Source organism: Rhinolophus sinicus, chromosome 9, assembly GCF_057876585.1.
Source record: "Rhinolophus sinicus isolate RSI-liver-muscle chromosome 9, RSI-T2T, whole genome shotgun sequence".
In the NCBI taxonomy this organism is placed as follows: Eukaryota; Metazoa; Chordata; class Mammalia; order Chiroptera; family Rhinolophidae; genus Rhinolophus; species Rhinolophus sinicus.
Genome location: NC_142509.1, coordinates 25,358,495 through 25,385,966, shown reverse-complemented (window position 1 = coordinate 25,385,966; position 27,472 = coordinate 25,358,495). Strand labels below are relative to the sequence as shown.

The 27,472-nt window shown below is 42.8% G+C and overlaps 1 protein-coding gene across 4 annotated transcripts in view; it reads left to right on the top strand.

Moving 5' to 3' along the window:
- Window positions 1-7,943: 7,943 nt before the first annotated feature.
- Window positions 7,944-27,472, top strand: part of GRK3 (G protein-coupled receptor kinase 3) — a 118,130-nt gene continuing 98,601 nt past the window's right edge. The window contains exon 1 of one of the 4 annotated variants that reach the window (XM_074321795.2): window positions 7,944-8,152. In XM_074321795.2, coding sequence (XP_074177896.1) covers window positions 8,040-8,152 — 113 coding nt within the window. In that variant the 5' untranslated portion in view covers window positions 7,944-8,039. Of the gene's footprint in view, window positions 8,153-16,279; window positions 16,387-20,135; window positions 20,156-27,472 lie in introns of those variants that run through there. The other 3 variants (XM_074321797.2, XM_074321796.2, XM_088800963.1) reach the window with 3 other exon arrangements.

The following is a 27,472-nucleotide window of genomic DNA, read 5'->3' as shown; positions in this document are numbered from 1 at the left end:
GGGCCTGGGAGTGTGTGTGGGTGTCAGCGAGTCTAGGCATAGAGTCTATCAGGCCTGATGCAGACATCACTCATTCAAGTCCGATGAGTCCTTATTGTGTGCCTTATTATCTCATTTAATTCTTTGCAATTATTAATCACCCTCAGTTACTGAGGAGACAAGTGAGATTAGTTTAAGTTGCTTAGTCTAAGATCATACAGGTAATGTTTAAAATGAGATTTAAATTGAGACTACATTAACATCCATTCTCTTTCCTGTCAACTATACCACAACCTTAAATCACTCTAGCCCAGTGAAGTCAGCTGAATGATTCCTAGGGTTGAACCAGCTGCTGCCCCTAACACATTACACATACGCGCACAAACAATTCTGGTGCATGAAATGCTTTTAAGATGGGAAAAGCCTACCGTTTTATAATCAAGCATGTGGTTTAAAATTCAGACATTTCTGGAAAAGTTGACCTACCAACAAATTCACACTAAGGTGTAAATGACTGATAGGAGATCTTTGCATGAGAGCCACTTTTGATGAAGGAGGAGGACATGGAGAGCAGAGGGACATTTGTGCCTGAAGAGACAAGAGGAGAGGAACAGAAAGAGGGCAAGACAAGAAAAAAAGGCTTACGACATAGAGGGAGCCCCAGAAGAGAATCCTTCACAGTTTTCCATTATTGCTTGGGGTAGCGTTTGAGCAGTGACTTGAATGGTGAGACTCCAGGAAAAGACTCTGAAGGACAGCATTCCAAGCAAAGGGACCAGAGGGGAAAAGCCTCCAAAGTTAGAATCAACTTGGCCAATATGACCCAGGCTCAGTGAGTAGACTTGGCAAGCAGCAGGAGGTGAGTTGGAAAGAGCATTTTCATGGGATCTTATAGCTTATATCACACACTTGAACGTGTACTATGCCAGCTTATTTCACCCAGCAGCCCCATGACTGTACCCCATGAGAGTACAGTGACATTTAGAAGACAGGGATTGGGGGATCAAACTCTGGGCTCAGCCTGGGTTCAAATCCTAACGATTTACTGTACTTGTTTCGCAAGTGATTTGACATTTTTCTCATGTTTAAAATGAGGCCAACATTCTCTGTCATGGGCTCTTGGAGATTTAATGAGATAGTCATACAAAGTATTTAACATGATAGTTGGCACACAGTAAGCACTTAATATATGATACCTATTATGATTTCTATTTCACACAGCCAAAGTGACTTATCTGGAAGAGCATTTCAGTTTAACTATAAATCTGCTGAGATTTATAGTTAAACTGAAGTGTCTCAGCATGAGTGTTTTCTTTTTAGTGCCTGCCACATTGGTGGTACTCAGTAAATATTTGTCGAATAAGTAAGAGCATGAACTAACGTGGCATGGATCAGGCAGAAATAGAAAGCAGAACATAAAATGGTGGGCAGAGGCGTTTGCAGATAATTTGCTAGGCAATGGGGAGCTATTGAAGATTCTTGAGCAGGAGTAAGGAAGTGTCGATGGCTAGAAAGAGGGAGGATTTGGAAGCAGGGTGAACAGTTGGCAAGCTGTGAGCATCTTCTAGATGTGCAATAAGAGAGATTTGTTCTGGAGGTTCCAGTTTGGAGAGAAGGAAGGCTTTCCTTGCATACTAACTGCTGCTTTGGAAGCCTACAAAGCACGCTGGGCAACTCCCCTCCATTTTGGCACACTTCGTGCACCTCTGCATGTGAAGTGCTGTTCTGCCTTTTGCAGCCACCTTCACGCAGGCCTTCTGGATTGTTACCCTGGACTCCTCTAGGGTACCCCCTCATTCACCTGTCCTATATCTCCAGCCAGCAAGCTTACAAAAAAGCACATCTGATGTCATCACTCTTCTCTTTGAAATCTGCAGCTGGTTTCCCACTGCCCCCAAGATAGCTTCAATTCTCCTTTGTGGTTCCCAGACCTGTATCATCTCATTCCACTGAACTTTAACTTGTCTCTCCCTCTTCTCCTTTCTCTTGGGGCTGCCCACTCGGGCTCAGCTGACCTGACCCCTCTCTAATTTGGAATCCTCCATGTGACGCCTGCCTGAACAATTTCAAGGCCTGAACTAAAGGTTCCAGGGTGACCTAGAGCAGGGCTTCTCAGGCTCTAGTGTGCTTGGAAATCGCTTGTTACAGGGCACATCCTGCCTCTGTAGGGTGAAAGCAGGGCCTAAGATTCCGGTGTTTCAGAAGAGGCAACACCTAGGAGTTTGCAGAATCTCAGGCCCCACCCCAGAACTCCGAATTTGAATCTGTGTGTTGGCAATTTTGGTACGTGTCTGGGAGTGCTGGTTTAGAGCACCTCTTAGGAGCATGTGACCATCTTCCTGGCAGCTCTCGGGGGCCTCTTGGACCAGGGTTACATCAGACATGGTCCAGGCACCTTGATTGTGTTACAGAGTCTGGCCTGTTGGAATCTATACCCATGAGTTCTGACAGAATGAGACCAGTTTGGGAGCTGTTACCCCCCAACCAGGAGAAAAGAAAACAGAACAGGCTGAGATGGGAATGAGAGATGGGCGCTGAGGGGTAGATTCACTGAATACCTACAGCCATTGGCCTGTGTGGCATGCTGCCAAATGACTTGCACCTGTAAGGTGTGACATGGGAGAGCTCTAGGACTTTTCTTAGCAGAGTTGGGTCTTTGGTGGCCTTTCTTGGGTTGGTCTTGATATAAGTTCCCAGCTGAGTGGCACATGCCCTTTCAGACAGAATCTTGGAGGGAAGGCTACCAGGTTAAGGGTAACTTGGCAATGCAGAAAAGTGCTCGCCTTTTGTGGCTTCTCTATGCAGAGGTCATCTTCTCACTCCTTGAGAAGGAGACAAGATGAGCTTTCCAGTCCCATGGAAAAGCCAAGGCCTGCCCTGGGTGTATGAGGATTTGGGGGAGCCCACTTTCCCAGTCATTGCTGGCCCTGATACCTGCCTCTGACTTCTTGTTCTCTAAGTCTTCTAGCTGTTCCTTTATCTCTGGTGCAGAGCCCAGCGTGGGCCCTGGTTCCCCACCTCCCCTGCAAGTCGCCGTCAAAGCACCCACAAATACACCCACGAAGAAAAATGAAGTTGTAAGGATTACCAGAAAGCCATGACCTTTGTGTGCAGATCTGCAAACTTAAAATGGCACAGAAGACTGAAGAACAGACTTCCTATTCTTGAAAGTTCCCTAGACTTCCTGCCCCACCTATGGGGTTTTTTACTGGCTACCCATCCTATGGAGTGCCTGGCCTCAGGCCATCTCATTGCTCTCTCTCTTAGTCCTTCCTTCAAGTCCTCCTCCAAGTCTTCTGTAATATTAGACAAAGGAATTTCACTCTCTCCATCCCCAGGACTGAAGATCCCAGATCCACCTTTGCATAGCCCATGCATGCATCACGGTTCTTAGCTGCTGGAGAGCTTTCTAGGCCATTAGCGGCAACAAGCACCAACAGGGACCTGGCGGTTAGAGCTCATCCTTTACCAGGATGCACCCTCTTTAGTGGGCACTTGTGGTTTTCAATACATTTTTTTTGTCTCTCTTTAGGTTATCTCCTGATAGAAAGCTGAATCTTTGAGGCAAACCATCTACAACCTTTCATGTCATTCATTCTTTCATTCACTCTTCATTCGATACCTTTATTGAGCAGGGTCAGTGTGCTGAGCACAGATGCTGGAGGAACAAATATGAATGTGCTTGTTTCCAGAAACCTGCTGGTGGATTGCTCACTTCACCTGTGACTGCAGTGACAGTGACAATTATTAATACCCGAGGTATCACCTAATACAGTAAAAACTCACAAGCAGTCACTGAGGGGTACGAGTATTCTTCACCTTGCAAAGGGATTCACTGCAGGATTAAATAAAGCCAGAGCATTTTAGAATTTGCAGGGACCTCGGGGACCAGCTCATTCAATCCTTTCATTAGGCAGCGGTGGAAAAGGGAAATTTAAAAAGCTTCGGAGACTTATTTCCAGTTATTCAGCAATGCTAGAGCCAGCGGGTCACAGCCAGCCGTGCCATTTCATTCCCAGGACTGTTCTCTTCCCATCATGCCTTGCATCGTGTAGAGATACTCCAATGACGATGAGGGTGATAACAACAATATTTTTGAGTGCTTCCTATGTCCCAGAACCTGTTCTAAGTGCTTTCATGTGTTACCACATATTTTCATAGCAGTCCCATTAATATCACTGAGAGAGTGCTGAGGCACAGACAGATTTAGCAACATGTTTAATTGTCACACAGCTCAGAAGTAACTGGCTTTGGGGTTCTAATTCAGGCCATCTGGTTCCTGAGCCCCATCATACTCTTAACCACAACTCTCCAGTTTCTCTTTCGAGGGGACCAGGAGCCCCTGTAGGGAAATGTATTCCCACCCACCTATTATTTAAAGAAGGGTACTTCTGTATTGAAGGTCATTTCAACGCTATGTGAATCAAAGCCTACAGTCTTACTTTTCGGCAGATCATTTAAAGTATTGAGTTGGTATGTATGGAGCTGCCTTTCAAGTTTGTAAATATCAAACTTTGCTGTTAAAGTAGCATAAAAGTAGATCATAGGATGAGCATGACAATAAGCAGAATTGTGACCAAGGATAGAGGTGAAATGAGACGGTGGTTCTGGTGTGTTAGAAATACCTGCAGCCTTTAGAGTTAGATGTGTGGAAACGAACTCGTTCAAATCCCAATTGAGTGTGGTTTTCTCGAGTAGGACGATATTTAGGGGGCTGTATTCAAGTGTCTCTCAGCAGGGATTGGATTAAATATTGTGATATTAATGAATTAAGGTCAGGTATGTTCTGCTGATCTCAAAAATCTTCTAATTGGAGTCTTAAAGTTGACTTTTTTCATGTGTGGTTGATTAATTTCCCAGAATAATACCCATCCCTCCCCCATAATCCAGGGATTCTCACCGGGAGTACAAGTCCCACTACACCCAGAATCCACGACAAATAAGACCAGTTAGTTCCCTAGTTAGCTTTTTCTTTAAAGCTGTTAACAAAATCAAGCCTGGGGAGTATAAACTTGAATGTATCCATCTCAGCAACACCTCCCCAAATCAAGGGAAGTCCTGAACGAAAGAAAAAGAGAACATTAAAACTGTGCAGAGTTTTATCTATTATCACAAGCAGCGTGAGCCCAAAGTCATGTACATCTGTCTGGGGGAGGAAAACGAAATTATTTGCAAGGGAACATTATTGGCTGAGTGCAAATGGGGTTGCTATTTGTTTTTTCCCTTCTTTATAATGGTTGTAATGATTACAGGCTGGTGATGGTGTTTAAGCAACAGGACCCAGCAGGTCAGTTATGACAACTTCTCACTGTCATTAGTGCCTTTTGTTTGCAGCAAACACAAAACTGTTCAGCATTAAGAGATTACAGGGAAAGAAAGAGCGGAGGGGAGTGGAGAAAGTGAGAGAGCAAAGGAGAGAACCAGAGAACCGAGGTTGGCACACTATTAATACCAAAGAAAGATACCCTTGGGGGATCCAGTCAGCTGACTTCAGTGGTGGAGGGGACCCAATTTTGGACTCTGTTCTTTCTTCTACAAGACCAGTTGCATATGTTTATAAAGGCTAATCATTTTTGCCATTTGGGCTCCTAGAAATGCCCCAGGGAGATGTTATTTTTGGTAAGGGGTCTGGTCTTCCTGCTTCAAGTGTAATGACTGAATAAATCGTTTCAGTATCTAATATGCTAGGATAAAATAAAGCAAAAAAACCCAAAAAACAAAAACCAACCAAACACACACAAAAAAACAAGGAAGTGTGGTGACCTTTGTTGGGGACCTACTCAGTATAGGGCAAGGTGCAGGTTTCTGTGTTTTATCTCCGCTGTTTTCTCAACAACCCTGGGATTAGTGGCCTCGTTCCCACTAGTAATGAGAACAGTAAAGCATAGGTTGCCTCTAAGACTACCCAGCTAGCAGGGTATCTCTTGTTCCAAACTTACTATATTATACTGTGCTGCAAAACAAAATAAAACAAAAAACAAAACACACAACCCCCCCAACAAAACAAAAAGGAAAAAAAAAATCTTACCACCAACAACAAAATTCTTAACTGAAGTCAAAAAGTTAAAAAAAAACACCAACTCAGTATTTGGAAAACCAAGAAAATGTAGGGAGAAGTCTGTGTTTATTTGATGATCTGATTATGAGAAAGCGAAAATGATAAAGACATATTGAAAGAAATCGTATTAATTAAATCATAAAAATGTGTTAGGCTTTCTTGGGAACTCACCCCTCCTCTTGGGGTGACCCTTGACAAGACATTCTGTGTTCCTGTTTTTAGACAAAAAAAAAGTAGGCGGAAGATGAAAGTTTGATATTTGGTCCATGCAAAGCTTCGTCTCATTCGTGTATGTTTGTGCTCATTGGTCATTTCAGGTTTCTGTTGCCTGACCAGCTACTTGGACTTATGTTTTTACTTTTTACACGCCTCTTGTCCTTTTCTGGACAACCTTACGAATATCCTGCTGTGGATCTTGAGAAATGCCTGGTAAAACTGGCCAATTGTGATGGCAGGCATACAGGGAACAGATTGGGGGGCGGGGGGGTTGTTGTGGTGAGAGAGCCAGGGAGCGAGAACAAAAGAGGGCAGGGTTCTTGTGAGGACCAAATCAGGCTGCTTCTACTGTGACATTACATTTAATATCCAAAATTTGACCATAACCGTTTCTGGTGAACTGTTAGCCCGGGAAGCTATTGACAGAACATTTAAAATCCTAGTAAAATCTAGGCTTAGGGTGCAATGTGACCAATGTGGATGAATTAAAGGGATTTCTTTTTTGAATAATTAATTCCCAGCTCAGGTGTTCTGAAGACTTCTGGGTGTCCTCCTTCCACGCCACTCCAGTGAGCCACCTGGGTTTTGAACTGGACTTGTGGGTACCACTGGGGAAAAGTTAGAAGCAAATGAAAACCCCAGGCCCACGTGGGGAGTGGTGTCCAGACACCGAGACTGAGGACCAGGAAGCTGGAAATTCCCTCTTGCCTTGGTGTTGTGGCCTCGAGTTTTTCCACTTCCTCAAATCATCCTTGTGGTGGGTCTGCGTGCACAGTAGGTGCTCCCTAATTGTCCCTTAAACTGACGGTAAAACCGTGAGAGCCAGAATACTAGTTCTAGTTCTCAGAGACCATTTTAACACCCACGTTCAAACCTCTGAGTACAAAGGAGTAGTGACCACCTTGAGTAGGTAGCTCCTCCATCAGCGGGCTCCCTAAGGGCAGCTCAGCTCCCAGGGGGGGCTCTCATCCCACTATGCCCTGCTAGGCATGAGATAAGCAGCTTTCTCCAGCTGTTAGGTTTCTCTTTGCTGAGTTCGGGGGCGGGGGAGGGGGCGGTGTTCAGGGTCAGAAGGGGGTTTGGGGGCCGACCAGCTGGGCGATGTTCATGAGTGGCCTGGATCACGGGTTCAGCATTACCTGCGGGGACAGGTGGGGTACATGCTTTGCTTGGGACCACCCCAGACCTCCTGGAGGAATGCTGACTGACACTGTCCGGTTTGAGAACTACCATGCCAGGGCACAAAGACCTCCCCACTGCCACTTAGGTGGGGGTATCAGGTCCCGCGCAAGTCCGATTTGCTGGGGGGCAATGGGGGCATAAGAGCGCGGGGAGCTGGGGGCGGGAAGTTGGGAGGAGGAGGAGAGGAAGTCCCTCGTGGCCACCCTAAGGGGAGGGCGGGACGGTGCCCGAGGGAACTCAGTTTGGAGGCGAGGGGTGTGCGAACCGGGCTGGTCGGTCCGAGCGCGGAGGACCACTGACCGCTGGCCGCGCGCTGCCCGCCAACCCCTCACGGAAGGGGTGGGAGCGGGGGTGCGTGCGCGGGGCCGCCAACTGAGCGCGCGGGGGGCGGGGCGGCGCGCATTGACCCCAGCGGGCGCGAGTCTGCGGCGCGCGCGGGGCGCTGAGCGGGAGGCGCGCGCACGCGGGAGCGCGCGGGGGGGGCTGCCCCGGGGCGGCCCCCCCACGTTGGGGCGCGGCGGGCGGCGGCGGCGGGAGCGCGTCCCGTCCGGGTCCCGAGGAGCCACCACCGCCGCCGCCGCCGCCGCCGCCGCCGCTCGCCAACATGGCGGACCTAGAGGCCGTTCTGGCCGATGTCAGCTACCTGATGGCGATGGAGAAGAGCAAGGCGACCCCCGCCGCCCGCGCCAGCAAGAGGATCGTCCTGCCGGAGCCCAGGTACCGGCTTCCCGGGCCCGCGCCGCCCCCCCGCGCCGCCGCCCCCCGCGGCCGCCAGCGACCCCCTGCGTCCGGGAGGGTCGGCTGCTCCGCAGCTGCTGCCCCGCGGCCGGCGACCTCGGGGAGCGGGCGCTGTGGGGCCAGCCTCGCGGTTCCTGTCTCTGAAGTGGGGTAGCGGAGGGCTGCTGCGAGGAGAGAGCGCCGCAAAGTGCTCTGCGCGCAGCGAGCGCCCCAGCAGGGGGCTGGTAGGATGTGGTTGGGACTTGGCTGGAGCAGCTCCATACCTATCGCCCCCTTCTGTCCCGTCGCTGCCTCCGTCCAGTCCCGTCCCTGTCCAGCCTTCTAGCCTTATGCCTACGTTGCTCCCCGTTCTACTATTGCTGTGGATCTGTCGTGCCCTCTCCCTGCCTCTCCGTTCAGTTCGATCCCTGCCCCTTTTGCCCCATCTCTGTCACCCCTCCTGTCTCATACCTATCGTCCCCTCCAGCCCCATCCTTAGGGTCCCCTTCTGCCTTCTGCCTGTCATTCCCTTGTACTCCACCCTGGCCGTCCGTTCCCTGGTTCCTGCGTCCCCCTTTCCAGCTGCATCCTCTCCTCTCAGCTCCCTCTGGGCTCCTTAGCTGGGGAGCGCAGGCGTATTGCCTTTTGTCCCAGGTACTTAAACTGCAATTTTCAGTGCTTACTCCCCTGGAGGTACACTAGTCTAGTCAGCTTCCTACCCTCCTTTCCTTTCCTTTTTGTGTCCCCAGGCGGGTAATGAGTGGGTTGTGACCTACGCAGTTTTCTTTTTGGGACTGAATGTGTGGTCACCTGAGCTGCTTCCTTCAACTTGCAGATCTATTGGTGGCACTTTGTTAAAAGATTGAAATATGCTTCACTTAAAAACGCACATTGAAAAGACAAAAAAAAGCACATTGAATGGGTGATTCCAAATAGGAATTTGTTGGTTAAGTGACCAGAGAGGGGCCCCATGGAATTGGCAAGGGGCTTGGTGAGGTTCACACCAAGTTGTAATTTTATCTCGAACATGATTTCTTATCGATGAGCTAGTAAAAGACTAGTTCATATCCTTAGTACGACCCCAGAAAAGATCGTTCACCAGATTAATAGTGAGTTTCTAATAGTGCATCAAAGCATTAGGGTTGGATTCCCCCCCTAGCTTCTTTCCTAATTAACATTATCATGAATTGTACAGTGAATGTGGTTCTTTGACCAAAAAATAGCTCTTGGTGGAATTGATGGTTAAAAAAAAAAAAAAAGCGTCTTCCTTATGGTGAATTTGAAGCCATGCAATTTTGTAAAATATTGGGATCTACACCAAATCAGTTCTCCATTGGAAAGCGTCTGTCCTTCAAGCGTTATACACCCAAGATTGCTTCAGTGTTACCTTCATATAAGAAAAAAAAAAATCTTCCTTTTAATGCGAAGTGATCACCAGATTGTTTTTTACAAGTCCATTTATGAGCCCAAGCCCTGCTATATGGAAAATATCAGCCCCTTTGAGTTACTTGTTGTGAAAAGCCAGATTGTGTAAATGAATACATGCTTGCAAGATATTTTTGGCTTGCTGGCCCTTCTTAGCCCATGCATCTTGTTGGTTGCAGGGAGAGCTTTTGATAAGCAATGCCAAAGCACTGAAAATTGGGGAAGAGTACAGACCTTTTGGAGTAATGTGAAACTGACATTCTGGGTCCAGACTTTAACAGGCTTGATGCTACTTGAAAAATCAGCACTTTTTAAAATTTCTGGCGAATGACAAACTAAGTAAAACAAGAACCCTCAAATCAATCCTGAATTTCATGTAAAAAAAACAACAACACTGTATTGCTCTAAATGTGATATAAAATGCTTAATTCCTTTTTCTCCTGCCTTTCCTACTCTTCCTAAAGGGTAGGGAGCCCCAAGTATATAGAGTTTCTATATATAAAAATCAACAAATCTTAACTCATGCAGGTTTTTTGGGGGTGTGTGTGATATATAATATCACTAAAATTAGGAACTTCTGTTCATTTTTTTTATCTTGATGTTTCGAACTTAATGTGACTTCTGCTTTTTTAGTGTCCCTCTTAAGAATATATTATGTGCTTAGGGTATTTATTTCCTTGTATAAATGCCTTTGTTTTCGGTGGTATTCTTTTGTACTGCTTTTTTCTTTTAAGGTAGAATTAGTGACGGGGAGCAAGTTTCTTACAACATTTTAGAAATTAGAAATATCAACAGGAGAGTAATTTTAGGACATAGGTCTTTAGTAATTGTTATTCTGTTGCTATTTTTTAAAATAGACTCTTGAATTAGGCCCTTGGAACCTCCTCCAGGGATTCTGATTTGTTTTGTATTTATCTCAAAGGCTTTGGCTTTAGTTTTGTAACTTGACCATTTAACAGGAACAACCACTCCTTGTGCTGTTTTCAGATCCTGTTACCTTGAGATTATCAGGTAAAAAACATCTTGCAGTTTTTTTCTACCACTGGATGGCAGTTAGTGGCCGACCTGCTCTATTTTGGAGGGGTGGGGATGGAAGGTTAGGGGATTTCTAGACTTGGTAAGAAAGTTAATTTCATTTAAAATGCCTCAGCATAGTGACTCAAAAAGACGAGTGTGATTTCACACTTTTGGTAAAGGTTACTGGTCAGATGTTTTCTAATGAGAGTTTCTATTTCAGCTTCACTTGGGAGAGATCACCAGTCCTTGGTATTCTTGAAAAAGAGGTTTAGATTTGTATTTTTGGTATCTAAATGAGAAGCATAAACCTTGTCACTGGCCTATCACTAGTGACTTTTTCTTTCCAGCTAATAATTTGAAGCCACTATAGTGTTCTGTGGGCTTCCTTATTTTAGTTACTTTGCCTTTTCCACAATTTTCGAAAGAAAAGCAACAGAACTCAACAATATCTAGTTAATTTAAATGAAACACCGGGGCTGCAGTCCCCTGCTGGTAGGGGAGAATTTCAGAAAATGGAACATTCTGCCCAGGGGAGACGTTACTTCTCTGAGACAGCAAGAGGGAACAATTTTGTTATGTTGACACATTATTCAATTAACTTACGAATGAGTGTAAATCGTGTGAAAGCTGGCTATTTGTTCAAATTATATAGCCGCTTTACTTTGCTGAACCATTTGTTGAGCTAATGAAGCTGATAATGGGATCTGTTGGGAAGAGTAAACTGACCCAAGGAGTCACTGTGCAGGCCCAGTTAAAAATGTGAGCATTCAGACATGCGTGCATGTTGTTTTATGCCATGTTAGAAAAGAAATACTTTCGTTTAATAGGCTCTGATTCATAAGCCTACAGAGAGTCAACATCTTAGGTAAGGCCTGGCGTGATCAAGACGGATTTTACTTTAGGCTCATTACTCTTTCAGCCTTTTTCAAACAGAATGAAATTCGTTTGACTTGAACACATGGTTGACAGAGGTTGAGAAACACGAAACTGATCTTTCCCCTGCAGTGTCATTTCTGCTTAGTGGACACTGAGAATTTTGGATCATGGATTGCAAAGCGTGTCCTTTCACAGTGTTCGTATGCTACGGTAGGAAGTTCTGAAAACAACATTTTTTAAGATGTCTTTTCACTTCCTGGAAGCACTTAGCCAGCCCGTAAGGACACGTGTGATACCGTTTATTCTGTTAATTCTACACATGGTTGTAAAGCTGTTTCTCTGAGCCCCAGGCATGGAGATGGTGTGATGACCCTGACCAAAGCGCCTTCCTTAAAGGGGCTTACGTCTAGTGGGAAATACACAAAGAGGAATCAAGAAAGATGTTTACTTTTAAGTGCAGTTGCTGGAAGAGGCTATGTAACTGTGGACAAGCATTGAGACGGCTTTTATTATCCTATATTCAGAGAACACATTATGTTTGCTAATTATTTTACGGTAATTTGTTAATTATTCCCTTTGAAGTGCTACCTAGCCATCATAAGCTTAATAATATGGTAGCTTGCATCTTCCTGTTTGTGAACCTATATACTCATAATTGATCTCGAAAAGTAGCTCAGTATTTTCTTTCGTGGAAATGGAATTTCTTCAGTAATTTCCCAAACTTCGTTATTTTCCTCTGTTTTGGTTGTAAGGTTCTGTGGTCCGTGCTCTCTGAGCCCTTAGCCTAACTTTGAACTGAAAAGTCAATGTTGAAAGAAAGAATAGCCTCCGGGAAGCAAGTATGTATTCTGTATTGTTGGTGGGAGTATTTCTGTGTGTACAATGGTGGTGGTGTTCTTGCTTCTTTTTCACTAAGGTACGGATTCAAAATGTAATTAGTTCTGACCTTTCCGTTACATTTCATTCTCGGTGAAAGTAAATTTGTGCCGTTGATGTGAAGATGTAAGTGCTACGTGTGGCTGTCAGTTCTTCAAAATAGCTGTTGCAGTGCAATCAATTTTGCATCGAGAATCTGCCCAAATAAAGCACGGTGCAGTGCTGGGACTCGCCAGCCCTTTAGATCTCTTAGAGGTAGAGGTTGTCCCACCTGTTATATGCAGTGTGTTCTTTGAGACAGCCCCTTGAAAAAGTACCGCCTCAGACGCGGACTTTGGCTTTGCCAGCCATCTGTTTGGAGAAGGATGGGAACTTGCAGATTAGGTGCTGAGGCTCGCACAAGGGAAGCCTAGGTCTTCATCAGTCAGGGGATGGCCAGCAGAGTTGGACATGCAGAATCATAGAGAGCAGGACACGTAGGGTCCTCACGGCTCTGACGAGGGAAAGAACTGGAACTTCCATGAAGTAGCCATGTAATAACTACCACGGATTGAGAGCGTAGCCTCTGCCAGGCAGTTTGCAGAATTAGTGCATTTGTTCTCCCGTGTTATCATTTAAGTACCATCAGCCCCCTTTTACTGAGGGAGCAGGTGCTCGGGGAGATGAAGGAACTCTGCCCAGGTGACAGCTGAGCTTGGCTGAGGTTTCCTTGCATCCAGGTTCTTTACATCTTACTGTGCCCTCTTTTTGCCAAAATGAATCATAAACACCCTCACCCCTTATCTTGCAACGAATGCATGAAATAGTGATGCCTCCTGGTTTGGGGAAAAACCATTTGTGATCCTCTCCATCTGCTGCTAGCACGGTATTTGAAGTCAGGACTGTTTTTAGAGACTGATGGAGAGCAGCTATTCTCCTGGGACCTGCGAAAAACAGTAATTATGACTAAGTGAATAAGCAGTTTGTTCCTTATTTCCCATGAGGAGCTTGAGGGTTAAATGCCTGTTCTGTTTAACAAGAAGCGCAATCTTGCTGCTGTTAATGAGAAATTGTATAATAGACCGCCTTACCCGCCTGCCCCCGCCCACCTCCAAACAGTATTTCTGCCATTTAGAAAAAAAGGGCAGCTCAGTGTACCCCGCCTCCCCCCAGAAATCTGCATTTCTGGGAAAAAGGTAAAAGGACAAAACAATGTTTTTGGCTTTATTTGCAATAAAAATCACTTTCCGTTCACATAACCTGCCTTTGTTGGTAACACTATGTGTTTGAAGGCTCCTGCAGGTGCAAATGTATTCGGTGTGCGTGACGGACTTGTCTGGCCTTATCCTTCTCTGGACAGCGGCAGTGGGGGGAATGGAAATGATTAACGTGGCAGCTTTTACTTTATTATTGTTAAATCGTTTGTATGGTAAGTAATTTGCATGCTAATGAGGCTGGGTGTCCTGGACCTGCCTCTGCTTCTACTAGTTTTCACTTCTTTATTCGTCTCTATTTTTATCATTGATTAAAAAGAAGTTAGAACCCCTGGGCCTTTTTTCATTGCTGCAGGAGTCTAAAACGCAGGAGAAGTACTTTGGCGCCTCATATCCTGTAAATGTTTTTTTTTTTCTAAATTGTGCTTCTCTTGGGTCATCTGGGCTTCAGCTTCAGTGTGGAGTACAAGCACATTGGAGTACTTTCCATATGGGATGTGATATGCCCATCCGAGGAAAAGCCCATCCGAGATAACAGTGGAGATATTTTTGCAGTTCATGTCTTTTGCGATTGGTGGTTTGGAACAGTCACCCTTGACCCAGCCTTTGGCCCGAGTTCTTGTTTGCTGTCATTTCCTTCTCTCAGGGTCTCAGGAGCAGGAAAAGGTGATTATATGAAAGTGGCCAGGCCAGACCTACGTCCTTAGTGACCCTGAAGGCCAGCTGTCATTGCTGGCCCCCCATTTTTCCTGTGCCCTCCCTGCTGCTATATGATGCCACACTGGAATAAAAGAGCAAGTTGTAAATTAGGCAGCAGGAAATGTGGACCCGGTGCCACTGGCAACTTGCTGTGGGTCCTCGGGAAGTCACTTAAATTCTCTGTATTCAGTTTCCCCATCTGTACAATATGATATCTATTCATTGCTGATCCTAAAATGTCTCAGTTAAAATCTCAGTCTCTTGAGCATTTTTTATTCATGCAATATATTCATAAACGGGAGAGAACACTAATTTCAAATACAGATAACTCAAGAGGAAATGATTGGAAGAAATGTTAAAAGATGAGTTTTCTTTTAATCACACCACGGGTAGTTGTTAGGATTATATGCAGTACAAGATGTGATACCTTTAGAAAGTACAAAATAGTAGCAGGTATAAGGCCGTGATGCATGAAGACCCTCGTGCCATGTTCTCGAGTGGCAGGTTCGCGAGGCTGGGCTTGTGGAAAGTTGAATTGTTGATGGGGCAGCGAAGGGCAAATGTTGACCCTTAGACCCATAAACAGGTGAATTTCCTGATTTCTTCTCAGTTTTTCCCCTCTAGCTCTGTTGTGGCTATGTGTCTAGAACCTTCTACATATTGTGCCTCACTTGGTTCTTATTCTTTCTTCCCTCCCTCCCCCCCATTTCTTTTTTCGTTCGTTCCTTCCTTCCTTCCTTCCTTCCTTCCTTCCTTCCTTCCTTCCTTCCTTCCTTCCATGCTTCCATCCATCCATCCATTTATTCATCCATCTGGCCCTGGGCTATGTTGGCTTCAGTATGTGAAAGTTCACAAGCATGCTACTCTTAAATATCTATAACTAAGCAATTAGGAGAGCTGACCCATCCTTTAGAGGTCTTTGCTTCAGTAAAATGAACCCAAAGTCCTAAACTAAAAGCAGTTGGCTTCAGCGCATTGAGCATAAGGTGATTCACGCTAGTCTTCCTTAGACTTTAACAGATTGCTGATTACTAACCCAGCATTGTAGAATCTCATGTTTGAAAAGATGGTGGAGGGCGTCCAGTGAATCCAGTCATGCGTTAGATGGGTGACTTCCCGCTCTAACTAACACCCAGCCAGGTCATCCTTTGAGGAGCATCTTTGGAAGCTCAGTGGTGTTAGAAAACCCTCTAACCGTTCCGCGCCCCAGTCTCTTCTCCTTTCGTGGTCATGCAGAACAAGTTTAATCCCTCTCAAAAGTGAGAGATCTTCAAATGTTTGAAGGCAGCTATCCTTGTCGGCAGTGACTTTTTTAGGAAGCCATCCCCAGTTCCTTTAGTCATGGCTCATGTCATGCCGAAGCCTGCACACTGCTCTGTGGAAGCTACACTCCTCAGCCTGAACATTACCTGCTAAGTAAGAATATTAAAATTTAGGAAGACTAAAAGGATACCTGTAAAATTTACTATAATTAATTTAGTGACGGCAAAACTAGTCCTAAGTCCTATTTCGAGTGTATGGTTGAGTCTCTCTAAAGTTCCATTGTAGGGAGAAACTTTTTGATTCCTCACATGATTTAAAATTCATTACAGCCGTTGGATTAAAGAAATAATGTTTCCACCTGTGAGAACCTGGAAGCTAGGCATGGGCTACAGACGCGTTTGTGTGATGAGCACATCTGCCATTCGCTGAGGGCTAAGAAGTGCTGGGCACCGTATAATTCTTAGGTAATTATGGGTAAAAATATCTTAGGAAGAAAGCGAGCTTTAACTGTGCTGAAACAGTTTTCTTGTGAGGATTTTAGGGTTTGTGTTTCATATAGTATTCAAAAACTTACAGCTCTGTTAGCTAGGGAATGCAGCGAGTCTCTTCATCTTTAGCAACACAACTTGCCGGAATAACGTGCTCTGGGGATTTGTGCTGTCTGTAATTCAGTCAGTCCGTTGCTCTGTATTGTCTTCTCTAGAAAGATAATGCCGGTTATATTTTCAGGTTATTTTTTCTAAATTTTCTGTATCTGTATTGCTTTTGATCAGGTTTAAGTGACAAATGAACTAGAAGTGATATGGGAAGGTGTCACACAGCTGTTAAATGCTGCAGACTTTTCATTTCGCCTTGTCCGTGTCTAAGGCTGTGATGACATTTTAGGTATGTCTTTTAATAATATAAGGCTTTCGTTGTTCGGTGGGCGTGGGGGGTGTGTGTCATACTCCAGTCAGAAGTGGAACTAACCCTAATGGGTAAGATCATGGGACTTTAATACACATCTTTAATGGGTCTCACTTTTATCAACTACATTTGCTATTTCTTTTCTTATATTGTAATGACGCCCTAACTGGGAAAGGAATTACGCACTTACTCTTGTCATGCATGACAACATTGAAGTAGTCAAACGAGTGTCACGTTTTTGTGTTGATTTCCATTTACGACTTGCTTCCTTTTGTTTCATTTTTAGTGGCAAAGTTATTTTCTGCGCAGTCGCAATTTCTAAGTAATGAATGAGAGGCTACTATGCCAGTGACCTCCCCCTCCCTGCAAAAAAAACAAACACAAAACAAAACAGAGTTTTTGTGGTGAGGGATTTCTTTTAATGCCATGTGGAAAACCAGCTAGTATCTCTGTGTTTCTCTCTTTTAAATAAAGTGACCTGCTTTATGGGGATGGGTGTTTCAAATTGTTTTTAAAAAAGAAAAAAATTCTTGTTACTCTATAAGGAAAGCTTATTTTTCTCTGGCCATTTCATCCTGGAAAAGTTGAATGAGGTGGATGGCAGAAGTGTCTTCATGTGAGATTAGAGTTTCAGGTGAAGCCTGTGGCTTATGGTTACCTCCTGACTCTGTGGGGTTGAATGTCTGAGAGCAGCACAGAGAGGAAAAGCCAGGCTCTTGAAACGCTTCAGTGGTTCTGCCCTGTTCAGACTCTCTCCTGCCCTTAGGAACCTGTTTCCAGAACTGGGGTATGACTTGGATTAGTACTGAAATGAAATGGTCATGATGGGAGATCAACACGTTGGACTTAACGTTTAGATGTGTCTGTGTATATAGCTTATTAGACACAGTGACATCTGATAACATAGTCATACTTATGCAATGGGTTTGAATTTAGAGCAAAAAACCCCCACTAATACATACATATATAGATATATATATGTGTGTGTGTGTGCATATATATACATATGTATGTATATAGTGCTCTATAGTTTTACATGTATTGATGCATTTTAGTTTTTCCAATTCTCCTCAGGAACAGGTACAGATTTAAAAAGGAAAAAGAAATTACTCCACACATGTCCATGTGGAGGTGTTCAGAGGTCTGTTTTGCCTGTTTGGGGGAAAAACTGGCTCTCTCCTTAGACACTAGTCTCATTCCTGTGGTCCTGGGGGCGGCCCTCAGCCTTTCAGACTCAGAAACTAGATTTTCTCTCTGGACTGAGCCTCTCTGTGTGACTTATAGTAAAATTCACATCCATCTTCTTAGAGGCTGGTCGTTCTCACTTTAAAGTTAAAGACCCTTTTGAGAACCCATGAAGCTAGAGGCTCCCGTGCCCCCAAATGCACTAACTCAGTAGTAGATTATCTGAAAAGCCATACTATGAGTAGAATGTCAAATTTACTACTTTACACTCGACACAAACTCTCCCAGGAGCCTAGATGCCCCCAGTCCACGTGACCAGAGCATTCTGTCCTGCAGGTTGCCCCCCGGGAAGTAGAGCTGCCCTCAGAAGGTGACCCAGCTGACACAGGCCCGTGACCAGATGGGTCTGAAGGGTGTGGCCTCTGGCTCGTCAGCTCCAGTAACTGGGACCAAATCATCTCTCCGTGGGGTGGCTTTCTGCTAAAATGCGTAATACTTGAATTCTCTGATAGTGAGTGGCTTCTGTGACGACTGGTCTTGCTGTATTTCCATGTTTCATGTTCTCATTGGTGGACAGGCCTCTATTGGTGGACAGGACTGGATTTGGTAATACAGTCACGGAAGCCACAGCCAAGGCTAGCCAGCCCCGGAGCCTTTGACATTTCTCTGCCCTTTGTGTTACGTGCTGATTTAAACTTCTTATTCTCAGAGGACAATCTTTTTTCCTTATTTTCGGATTCTTGGAAACATCTCCACGATACTCAGTCATCTCCATTTTAGGAGGAAGTTCAGATTCGGAGAGACGCTAATTGCCCAAGGTCCCATTGATAGTAGAGGGCACAGTTGAGTCTCGGTCCAAATTCTGTGCATTTTAATAGACACCTACAGACTATCTCTTGCCATGCAAATCATCTTAGAGAAGAGGGTTCTAGATTTGGGTAGAGGAACACTGTCAATTTCAGACATTGCTAACACAGTTTGAAAATGCGTTGTCTTCATTCAATAAGGGTTACCACCACAGGGAACTGATTAGGGGCTCTAGTGGTTTACCTGTAATTTCACGGGAGATATTGACTTAGTAATAAATATATGGCTAATTCCTTAAAAGATAAGATGTCATCAATTTCACGTTCAATAATAAGAGTTACCGATAATGATGGCAGTGTTATAAATTGAGAAAAGCTACCCGTGAAGGGTTCTTACTATTTTCTTTTCTTTTTTTTTTTTTTTAAATTTTATTTTATTAAATTTATTGGGGTGACAATTGTTAGTAAAATTACATAGATTTCAGGTGTACAATTCTGTATTACATCATCTATAAATCCCATTGTGTGTTCATCACCCAGAGTCAGTTCTCCTTCCATCACTATATATTTGATCCCCCTTACCCTCATCTCCCACCCCCCACCCCCCGCGCCCCTTACCCTCTGGCAACCACTAAACTATTGTCTGTGTCTATGAGTTTCTGTTTCTCATTTGTTTGTCTTGTTCTTTTGTTGTTTTTGGTTTATATACCACATACAACATGGATGGATCTTAACTATTTTCTTACCCCAAATATCTTTTTGTAATTTCACACGCACCCTTACCTTAAAAAATACAATTAAAATTCCTGCCTCTCCCTGTCACTAGGTGAATGGGTATACTTGGCTTGAACATACTTGTCAGTTACTCTAGGTACTTAAAGGATTTTTTTTATGTTAAACTTCAGAGTGTTGTTAGTGGTCCCTCCTAAGTTGGGATAGAAAAATTAATGAAATGGGCTGCGTATTTAACCTTTACACAGAAAGGTGGTTGAGATCATACTGGAGTGGAGTTCTGTGTGTCAGGAACACGTTAATGAGCCCATTCACAACTTGCCCGCTTTACCTAACGGTGACGTCTTCAGCTTTGCGTTGTTGGTAACGTGTAGATAGAGCTCAGTCGTTGGAATTGCTGCAGGATGTGCCATAAAACCGTTCTTTCCCTAACCCTGTGTTTATCCTCACAAGCGCTGTCAAGGTGACTGTGCTTACCTGGGTATCTGTGCCTGCGTGTGTCTCTCTGTGGCATAGACCCCTGGAAGTAAAACATGGGCATTTTCAGTTTCGCTAGAGGATGCCAAATTGCCTCTGTATTTTTAAGGATAAATACAGATGCATTCAGAAGTCCTAATGTTATTGTTAGGTTTAAAATTATTTCAGATCTATACTATCTAGCTACAGCTGGGTAATAAGAATTAAGATTCTGGCTGCAAATGAAGAGGTACGTGAGTATAAGACAGGAGCTCAGTTGAAAACCCTGTTTTAAGTGGAAAGTCATTTTAAATTCATGACTTATTTTTTCTTTTCAATTATACTCTGTATTTATCAGCTCTAACCGTGGAAAAGCCCGAGAAATAATTGTGGTCCCATCGCAGAGGGCACCCTGAACAACCACACCTGACTCCAGATGTGGGCAGTGGCTGGGCAAGATAAGCCTTTGTTCTCTGTTACATCAGCAAGCAGAGGAGCCATCCAAGAGTTGGAGTGGGTACTGTACCTAACAAATACAGAGGCCGAAGGAAGGGGTCCCATGGCCAAAGGTGGGCATCAAAAGAATATGGCTGCAATTGATTCAAGTACTCTGAATCTTTTCAGACCCTTGTGGTAGGCAGAGTAATGGCCCCCTAAAATATGCACATTCTATCCCCTAGAACCTGTGAATATGTTTTGTGGCAAATGGAATTACGGCAGTTAATGTGCTGACTTTAAGATAAAGAGATTCTTCTGGGTTAACTTGGTTGGTCCAGTGTATTGCAAGGAAGGCAGGAGGTCCAGTGTCACAGTGGTGCAGCCTAAGAGAAGCCAACCTGCCAGTGGCCTGGTCGACCTGCCTTTGAGGATGGAATGAGGGCCATGGGCCAAGAAATGTGGGCGTCTTCTAGAAGCCAGCAAGAGTAAGGAGATGGATTCTCCCCTGAAGCCTCCCCTGGGAATGCAGCCCTGCTGACACTTGGATCTTAGGCCAGCGAGCCCCATTTCAAGCTCTGGCCTACATCTGTAAGATAACAAATTTCTGATGTTTTAAGCCACCGAGTTGGTAAAATGTAATAGCCGCAATAGGAAACTAATATACCCATGCTATTCATCAAAGAGATCCCCAAACAAACAGAGGAAAACAAAACTCCTTAGTGATCACCATTGACAGTGAAATAGGGCACCGACCCTGTCTCTGAATAGCAGTAATCAAAAAGGTGAAAAAAATTATCTTGCCTTTCCTATGGTAACTACATTTTAAGGTAACCCAAAAGTCCTAGTTGATGGAGGATAATCCTTCTTTACAGAAGAATTGCAGCAAATGAATGTGGAAGGAATGATGGAATTAGAAAAGTCATTTTGCAACCCAGTAAAACTATTGATATAGGCAAAGATGATTGGTGTACGAAACCATGAAATGAAATGTTGACGGGGAGAAATTGGTCCATCACCAACTGAATTTTCTATGTAATTTTCACATCACTAAGAAGCAATAACTGTGCCTCTTCGGGTGAGGCAATGCGAAGTACCAAGGTCATCGTTTTGCCCTTAGAAGGTAGACTTGGGTAGAATCAAGTCTTTAGACATCACTTTCAGCTTATAGGAAATATGGAGATCGAGGAACAAATGAGGAAGCAAACCGGTAAATCCACAGTGGGAGACGTCCTCTGGGACTGCTGACCTGGTTTCCTTAGTAAGTCTTGTGTGAAGATAAAAAGTGGGTGGTGGGGAGAGAGGGAGGCCCTAGATTAAACCAGATCTAAGGAATATAACAATCAAATGAATGTGTGACCTTGATTAGATCCTGATTCGAACCCACCAACTGTACAGAATGAGAGAATCATGGAAATTTGAATAGGAACTGGGTATTACATCTTCAGGAGTTATTATTTCCAGAGTGGGGTTGGGGTGTGGCAATGGATTGTGTTTATGTAAAGAAAATGTCCATAATTTTTAGAAATGCAAATGGAAATAGTAAGAGTAAAATGGCATGCGGTCTGAGATTTGCTTTAAAAATTCTTTAAAAAAATGGAGGAAAAGTAGGGGGGACAGGGATAAAAGCAGCAGACTAAAGTCTTGACAGCTCTTATGAGGTGTTGAAGGACGGCTGTGGGGGTTCACTATATTATACTCTTCTGCATGTTTGAAAACTTTTATAATTTTTTAAAACAATAGAGTAGATGGTGTAAGGATCACAACACAACTAGATTCTTGCAGGGCTGATGAAAACCTCAGTTGTCCCAATGTCATGTGTAAGAGCCCTGGTGACTTAGGATATAAATTCCTATGACAGCTTTGTACACAGATGCAAAATGGACTGTAGCTCAAATATCTTAGAGTGAAGGGAGGATGATGTGTTTTGGAAACTGCATCCGATGACTCAAAAACGGGCTCCATAACACTGATTACAAAGATGTGGGTCGAGTTTTTATTTGCATCCAGAGTCCTGACTTCCAGGTAGGGGAGACAGATTTATAACCTCTTGCTCTGAAGACTTTTCATAGAAGGTTAAAAAAAAAAAGCAGCAAGAAGGCTGTACAAAAGAGAAAGCATAGTAAGACATGAAACTTTAGAAAATTATATCCATTTATTATACTTCGAGTACAAAAGACTTCACTGAACTTCACACAGTCATGAATATCTATTAAGTCATAGCTTTGATGTTTAAATTTAGCAGGAAAAAAGGAATAACCCATGCTGTTTCATTAGGCATCCTTTCCATGCCTGATGAAACTGCAATATTAGTCTCTCTCACTAAAATTATTTTACAACTGTCTATTTTTAAATTTGAGTATTAATTTGTCAGAACATTTAAAATAAGTGCCTTAAAATAGTGTTTTCTAATGTGTTGCTCTAAGCCAGAGCTCGCTAAGTAATTAGCAACTAGACCAGTATGAAGAAAAATAAAACTTTATTAAGAGAAGTCAAAGAAAACCTGGATACGTGGAGAAGTACGAGATATTTCTAAATAGAAGCACTCAACATTGGGAAGATGGCAGTTCTCTTGAAATTAATCTATAAATCCAAGGCCACCCCAATGAGGATCCAGATGAGAATTTTAAAGAATCTGACAGGCTGATCCTCATTCATTTGGAAGAGAAAAATGGGCAAAAGTTTTTAAAAAGTAAAACAATAGAGATCTTTTTACCAAATATGAAACATTGCCCTAGCAGTTAAAACAGTGTGGTATTGGTACAGGCAAGCGCGTAGACACATAAGTGACACAGTATGCAGAGTCATGTGTATATGTTTATATTCATAGATATAATTTGAATTTGGTTTGTGAATAAAGGGGGCGTTTTAAGTCTGTGAGGGAAAGTTGGTGTGTGATAAACTGGCCATCGAATAAAGTCACAATCCCTCCACGTTGTACAAAAAAATAAATTCCAGAGTGTTAAATGAGATAATTGCAAAAGAACAAAAATGAAAAAAAGTGAGAGCATACATTTTATTATTCTGGAGTATAAAGGGCTCTCCAAGCAAACCCCAAACCTGGAGACCATAATGGAGTGTACGGAACCAATTAAAAGTTCTCGTGGGATCAAAGGTATCATATACCAAGTTAAAAGGCAAGTCATAGAGCAATTACACTGGATGACCACGTATGGAGCATATTTTCGGTTGTAAACCTACTTGCCTCGTTGGTGCTCATTTACTGAGGTTCTAGACTGGTTTGCATTGTCTTAGGGAAGAAGGGGGCCAGGTGGCCTGGCTCCACCAGGCGGGTGAGGAAGTATGGCAGTTACATCCAACCAGTCAGCATTTTCGCCAGTTGTAAAAAGAAAATGTCATCTGTCAGTCGTTGGACAGGAAATGTTTGCTTATTATAAGCCATGACGAGCTGGACATTAATCTCGTGGGTGGTAATTTAGGTATTCTTCAGTTAGAAATAAGTGAGTCCAAAGGTGTAGACTATTTGTAGGCTGTCATTTTGCTCTGTGTATTTAAAAAAAAATTCTCCTGTCCTTTGTCCATGTCGTTCAGGTATTTGGTGCAGGCTGGCACGACTTATAAGAGCCTTCACGGGTGGGCCCCTTGCTTTCTCTCTCATTTCCGCTTGCCCGTGGCTCCTCAATTTCTGCAGTTCTGCCACATTGCACGGGGCTGTAGCCCACTGTAATTAATTGCCCTTGTTGAAGCATATGTGTCACATTGTGTTGGGGTTTCCTGTTTACTCTGCTGTCAACCCCTGTAGACATGGGCTCCTTCAGGGCAGAGACTGGATAGGGCTTACTGTGTACTCGTAGTGTCACACACAGTGCCTGGCTCATAGAAAGGATGCAGAATATATTTTATTTTAATTTCTTTTAAAGGAGGGCGCAGCTCACAGTGGCGCATGCGGGGATCGAACCATCAGCCTTGGTGCTATTACATGAAAAATTGTAATTCATGATAATTACATGAAAAATTGCTCTTGGAAACCAGGAGAATGGTCCAGGCTTTCCTAAGGACTCTCCTTGCCTGTAGTTTCTCCTTTCCCTAGTGCTAATTTCACACAAACAGCACAGCGGTAGAATGAAGCTGCTTATGTATTGTTGCAGATACAAAAGTGTTTTGATAGAAAGGTGAATGGATTCTAAAATGATCATTGTAACTGATTTGAAGGGATGGTTTAGATCAAGAAGTTTTAATAGCTCTGATTAGGTGAAGTGATGACCCATAAATCTGTTCATCCTTAAAACTGCATCTGTTTGGGGATTACTTTAGTATATATATGATGACGGTTATTTTTGGCCAGTGAAATTTAAGGATACTTAATGTCACTTTAATATCAGTAATATGTTGCGAAGAAAAGAGCATTAAAAACGTGATGTGGATTGTCAAAATATTGTAGAAAAAACCACAAAGGAATTCGTGTTTAGCTTAATTGGGTTGTGAGCTTCTGAATATAGATCGTCTCATGTTGAATTGCTTAATGTTATGCAAATTATTTGCAGGACTTTTCTGCCAAAGATCTGGTAAACCCAGGAAACTTGAGAAGACTTGACATTACATTGTACATACAGAAGTCTAGTATGTACATACAAAAGTACTAGATACTTTTATAGACCTCTTCAGAGGCTATCTGGCAGAGTTTGTGGCTTTGAACCTAGTGGTAAAGTTTTTTTATTGTGACTTTGGATAATGTAGCTCTATTTTGGGTGTTTAAAGAATAGTTAGTGGAAAATGTTTAGTAACTACATATGAAAGAAAGCAATTTCCTTTTGGGGGAATTAAATCTTGGTATGACCGCTTAGTCATCTTTAAAAAATAAATCTGTCTTTTGAGTTTCTTGCTGGTCAGTACTGATAACTCACTACAAAGCTCGTGTGCTTCTAAATTCTAAGAAAGCACTCTCAGCATCTTGCTTGAGCTTCACAATTATCTTACGCACCACTAGCTTTTTAAGGTGACGTTATATATTATTTGAAATACTTGTTGAATTGCATTTTATTTTGGACATTAGCATAAAACAATTAAGCCATATAGAATATAGAGGCTTTTCATAATGGGAGATACCTAGCTATGTTATAAATATGGTAATTTCTCTACTAGTAAGGCGGTGAAGTATAAGTTAGCTTACCTCTTCTTTGGCTAGAGAGGAGCTAACTGGTGGCTAGTCTTCCAACCACATTTGTAGTAGAAAAACTTCAAAAATTATGATGCAATATTTATTATACGTCCCTTGAGTTTGTATAGTAGGACCTCAATAGATCATGATAGGTTGGGTTGATCTATCTGCAGCTAGTTGGTATTAAGTAAATAAATAAATAAGGCTTCCAATCAAAATATGTAGTTTTATATATAGTATGTATATACCTTATTTTGATGAGGGGGTATGTAAAGTAATGGTTCAGGAATCTGGGGGCTAGAATTTGATTTTTTAAAAACTTTCTGTAATGAAAATTTAAAACACATACAGAGGGAGAGACTAATATAATGTAATTGATACACCCATCACTCGGCTTTATCATTTATACACACATTACCAGTTTTGTTACATCCGTACCTCCTAGTTCCTTTTACGTTATTTTGAAGCATATCCAGACATGATATATCATTTCATCTGTAAATATTTCTGTATGTATTCCTAAAAGATAAGAACTCTTTTAAAATACTAGAACATAAGCATAATACATTGCTACTGCTAAAAAAATGATACTTATTTAATATCATAAAATATTCAATCTGAATTTACATTTCTTTTGTTTTTACAAGATTTTTTCTACTTGAATTGAGTTTTAAAGATGGTCCATATATTTACCGTGTTTCCCGGAAAATAAGACCTAGCCGGACAGTCAGCTGTAATGCGTCTTTTGGAGCAAAAATTAATATAAGACCTGGTGTTATGTTATGTTATGTTATATTATATAAGACCCGGTCTTATATTATGGTAAAATAACATTGGGTCTTACATTAATTTTTGCTCCAAAAGACACATTAGATCTGATTGTCTGGCTAGCTCTTATTTTCTGGGAAACACGGTATGCTTGATTGTTACTACATATAAATCTTTTTTGAGCTATAGGATCCCCATCCATCATTTTCCCTCCTGAAATTTTTTGTTAAAGAAACCAGGTCATTTGTTGCGTAGTTTCCCACATCCCAGGATTTTGCTGATTGCATCCTTGTGGTATAACTTTTTTTTTTTTTATTAAAGCAGCTTGATTGAAGGATAATTAACATAAAATAAACTGCATATTTCAGGTATACAATTTGGTAACTTTTAGCTACACCTGTGAAACCATCATCAAAATTAAGATAATAAACATATACAGTATGTGCTTTTCCAACAGTTTTCAGTTCTCTGACACCAACTGGGTGTCCTATAATTCAATTGAATTCAGGTACTAACAACTCAGAGTATCAATTCTGATACTAACAACCCCGCCAGGTTAAGGGCTCAATCTCACAAGATCGCTCCACTTCAGATGCCAGCTGTCAATGGGCTCCTTAGTCTACCTGCATTCTGCCTGGCTGATTATAAATTTGGGGGTCCCCATGACCTTCCGCTTAGGTTTGCTATTTCGCTAGAACAACTCATAGAACTTGAGATAGTGACTTGTTTTATTATAAAGGATACAGCTCAGGAATTTAAAAATGGTTGTTACGTAGGGCCAGGTCTGCAGGAAAGGAGCAGCGAGCTTCTATGCCCTATCCAGGAGTACCCCTTTCCCCGCACACGGATGGGTTCACCAGCATGGAAGTTCTCCAAACCTCATGGTTCTAGAGTTTTTAGTCGAAGTTTCATTTTATAGGTATGCTTGGTTGAATCATTGACTACTGGTCATTGAACTCAATGTTTAACCTTCCAGGAGTCAAGTGGTGGGGCTGAAAGTTCCAGCCCTCTTCTCACAGGGTTGGTTCCTCTGGCAACCAGCCTTATCTTAAAGGCAGTTAGGGGCCCATGAGTCACTTCACTAGCATAAATCCAGGTATGGATGGAAAGGGCTCCTTATGAATAAGACATTCCTATTATTCATGAAATTCCAAGCATTTTTGGAGCTCTGTGCCAAGAACCAGGAAATAAATCCAATATAGATATTTTTAATTTTACCACGTGCGTTATCCCCTCAAGGTTTGCTCCTGCTTCTTTATAACCAAACACTGCAATTCCCCCTCCCCTTTCTCCTTTTGATCTGGCTTCTTTTACTCAGAATAATTATTTTGAGATCCATTCAATAACTTAGAAGAAATGGACAAATTCCTTAAATGATGAAAGTTATCAAAACTATACAAGAAGAAATAGAAAATATGAATAGCCCTATATCTATGAAAGAAATGGAATTCGTAACTTAAAACTTTCCCACAAAGAAAACTCTAGGCTCAGATGGCTTCACTGATGAGTTCTATCAAACATTTAAGGAAGAATTAATACTATCTTAACACCAACACTTTATAAA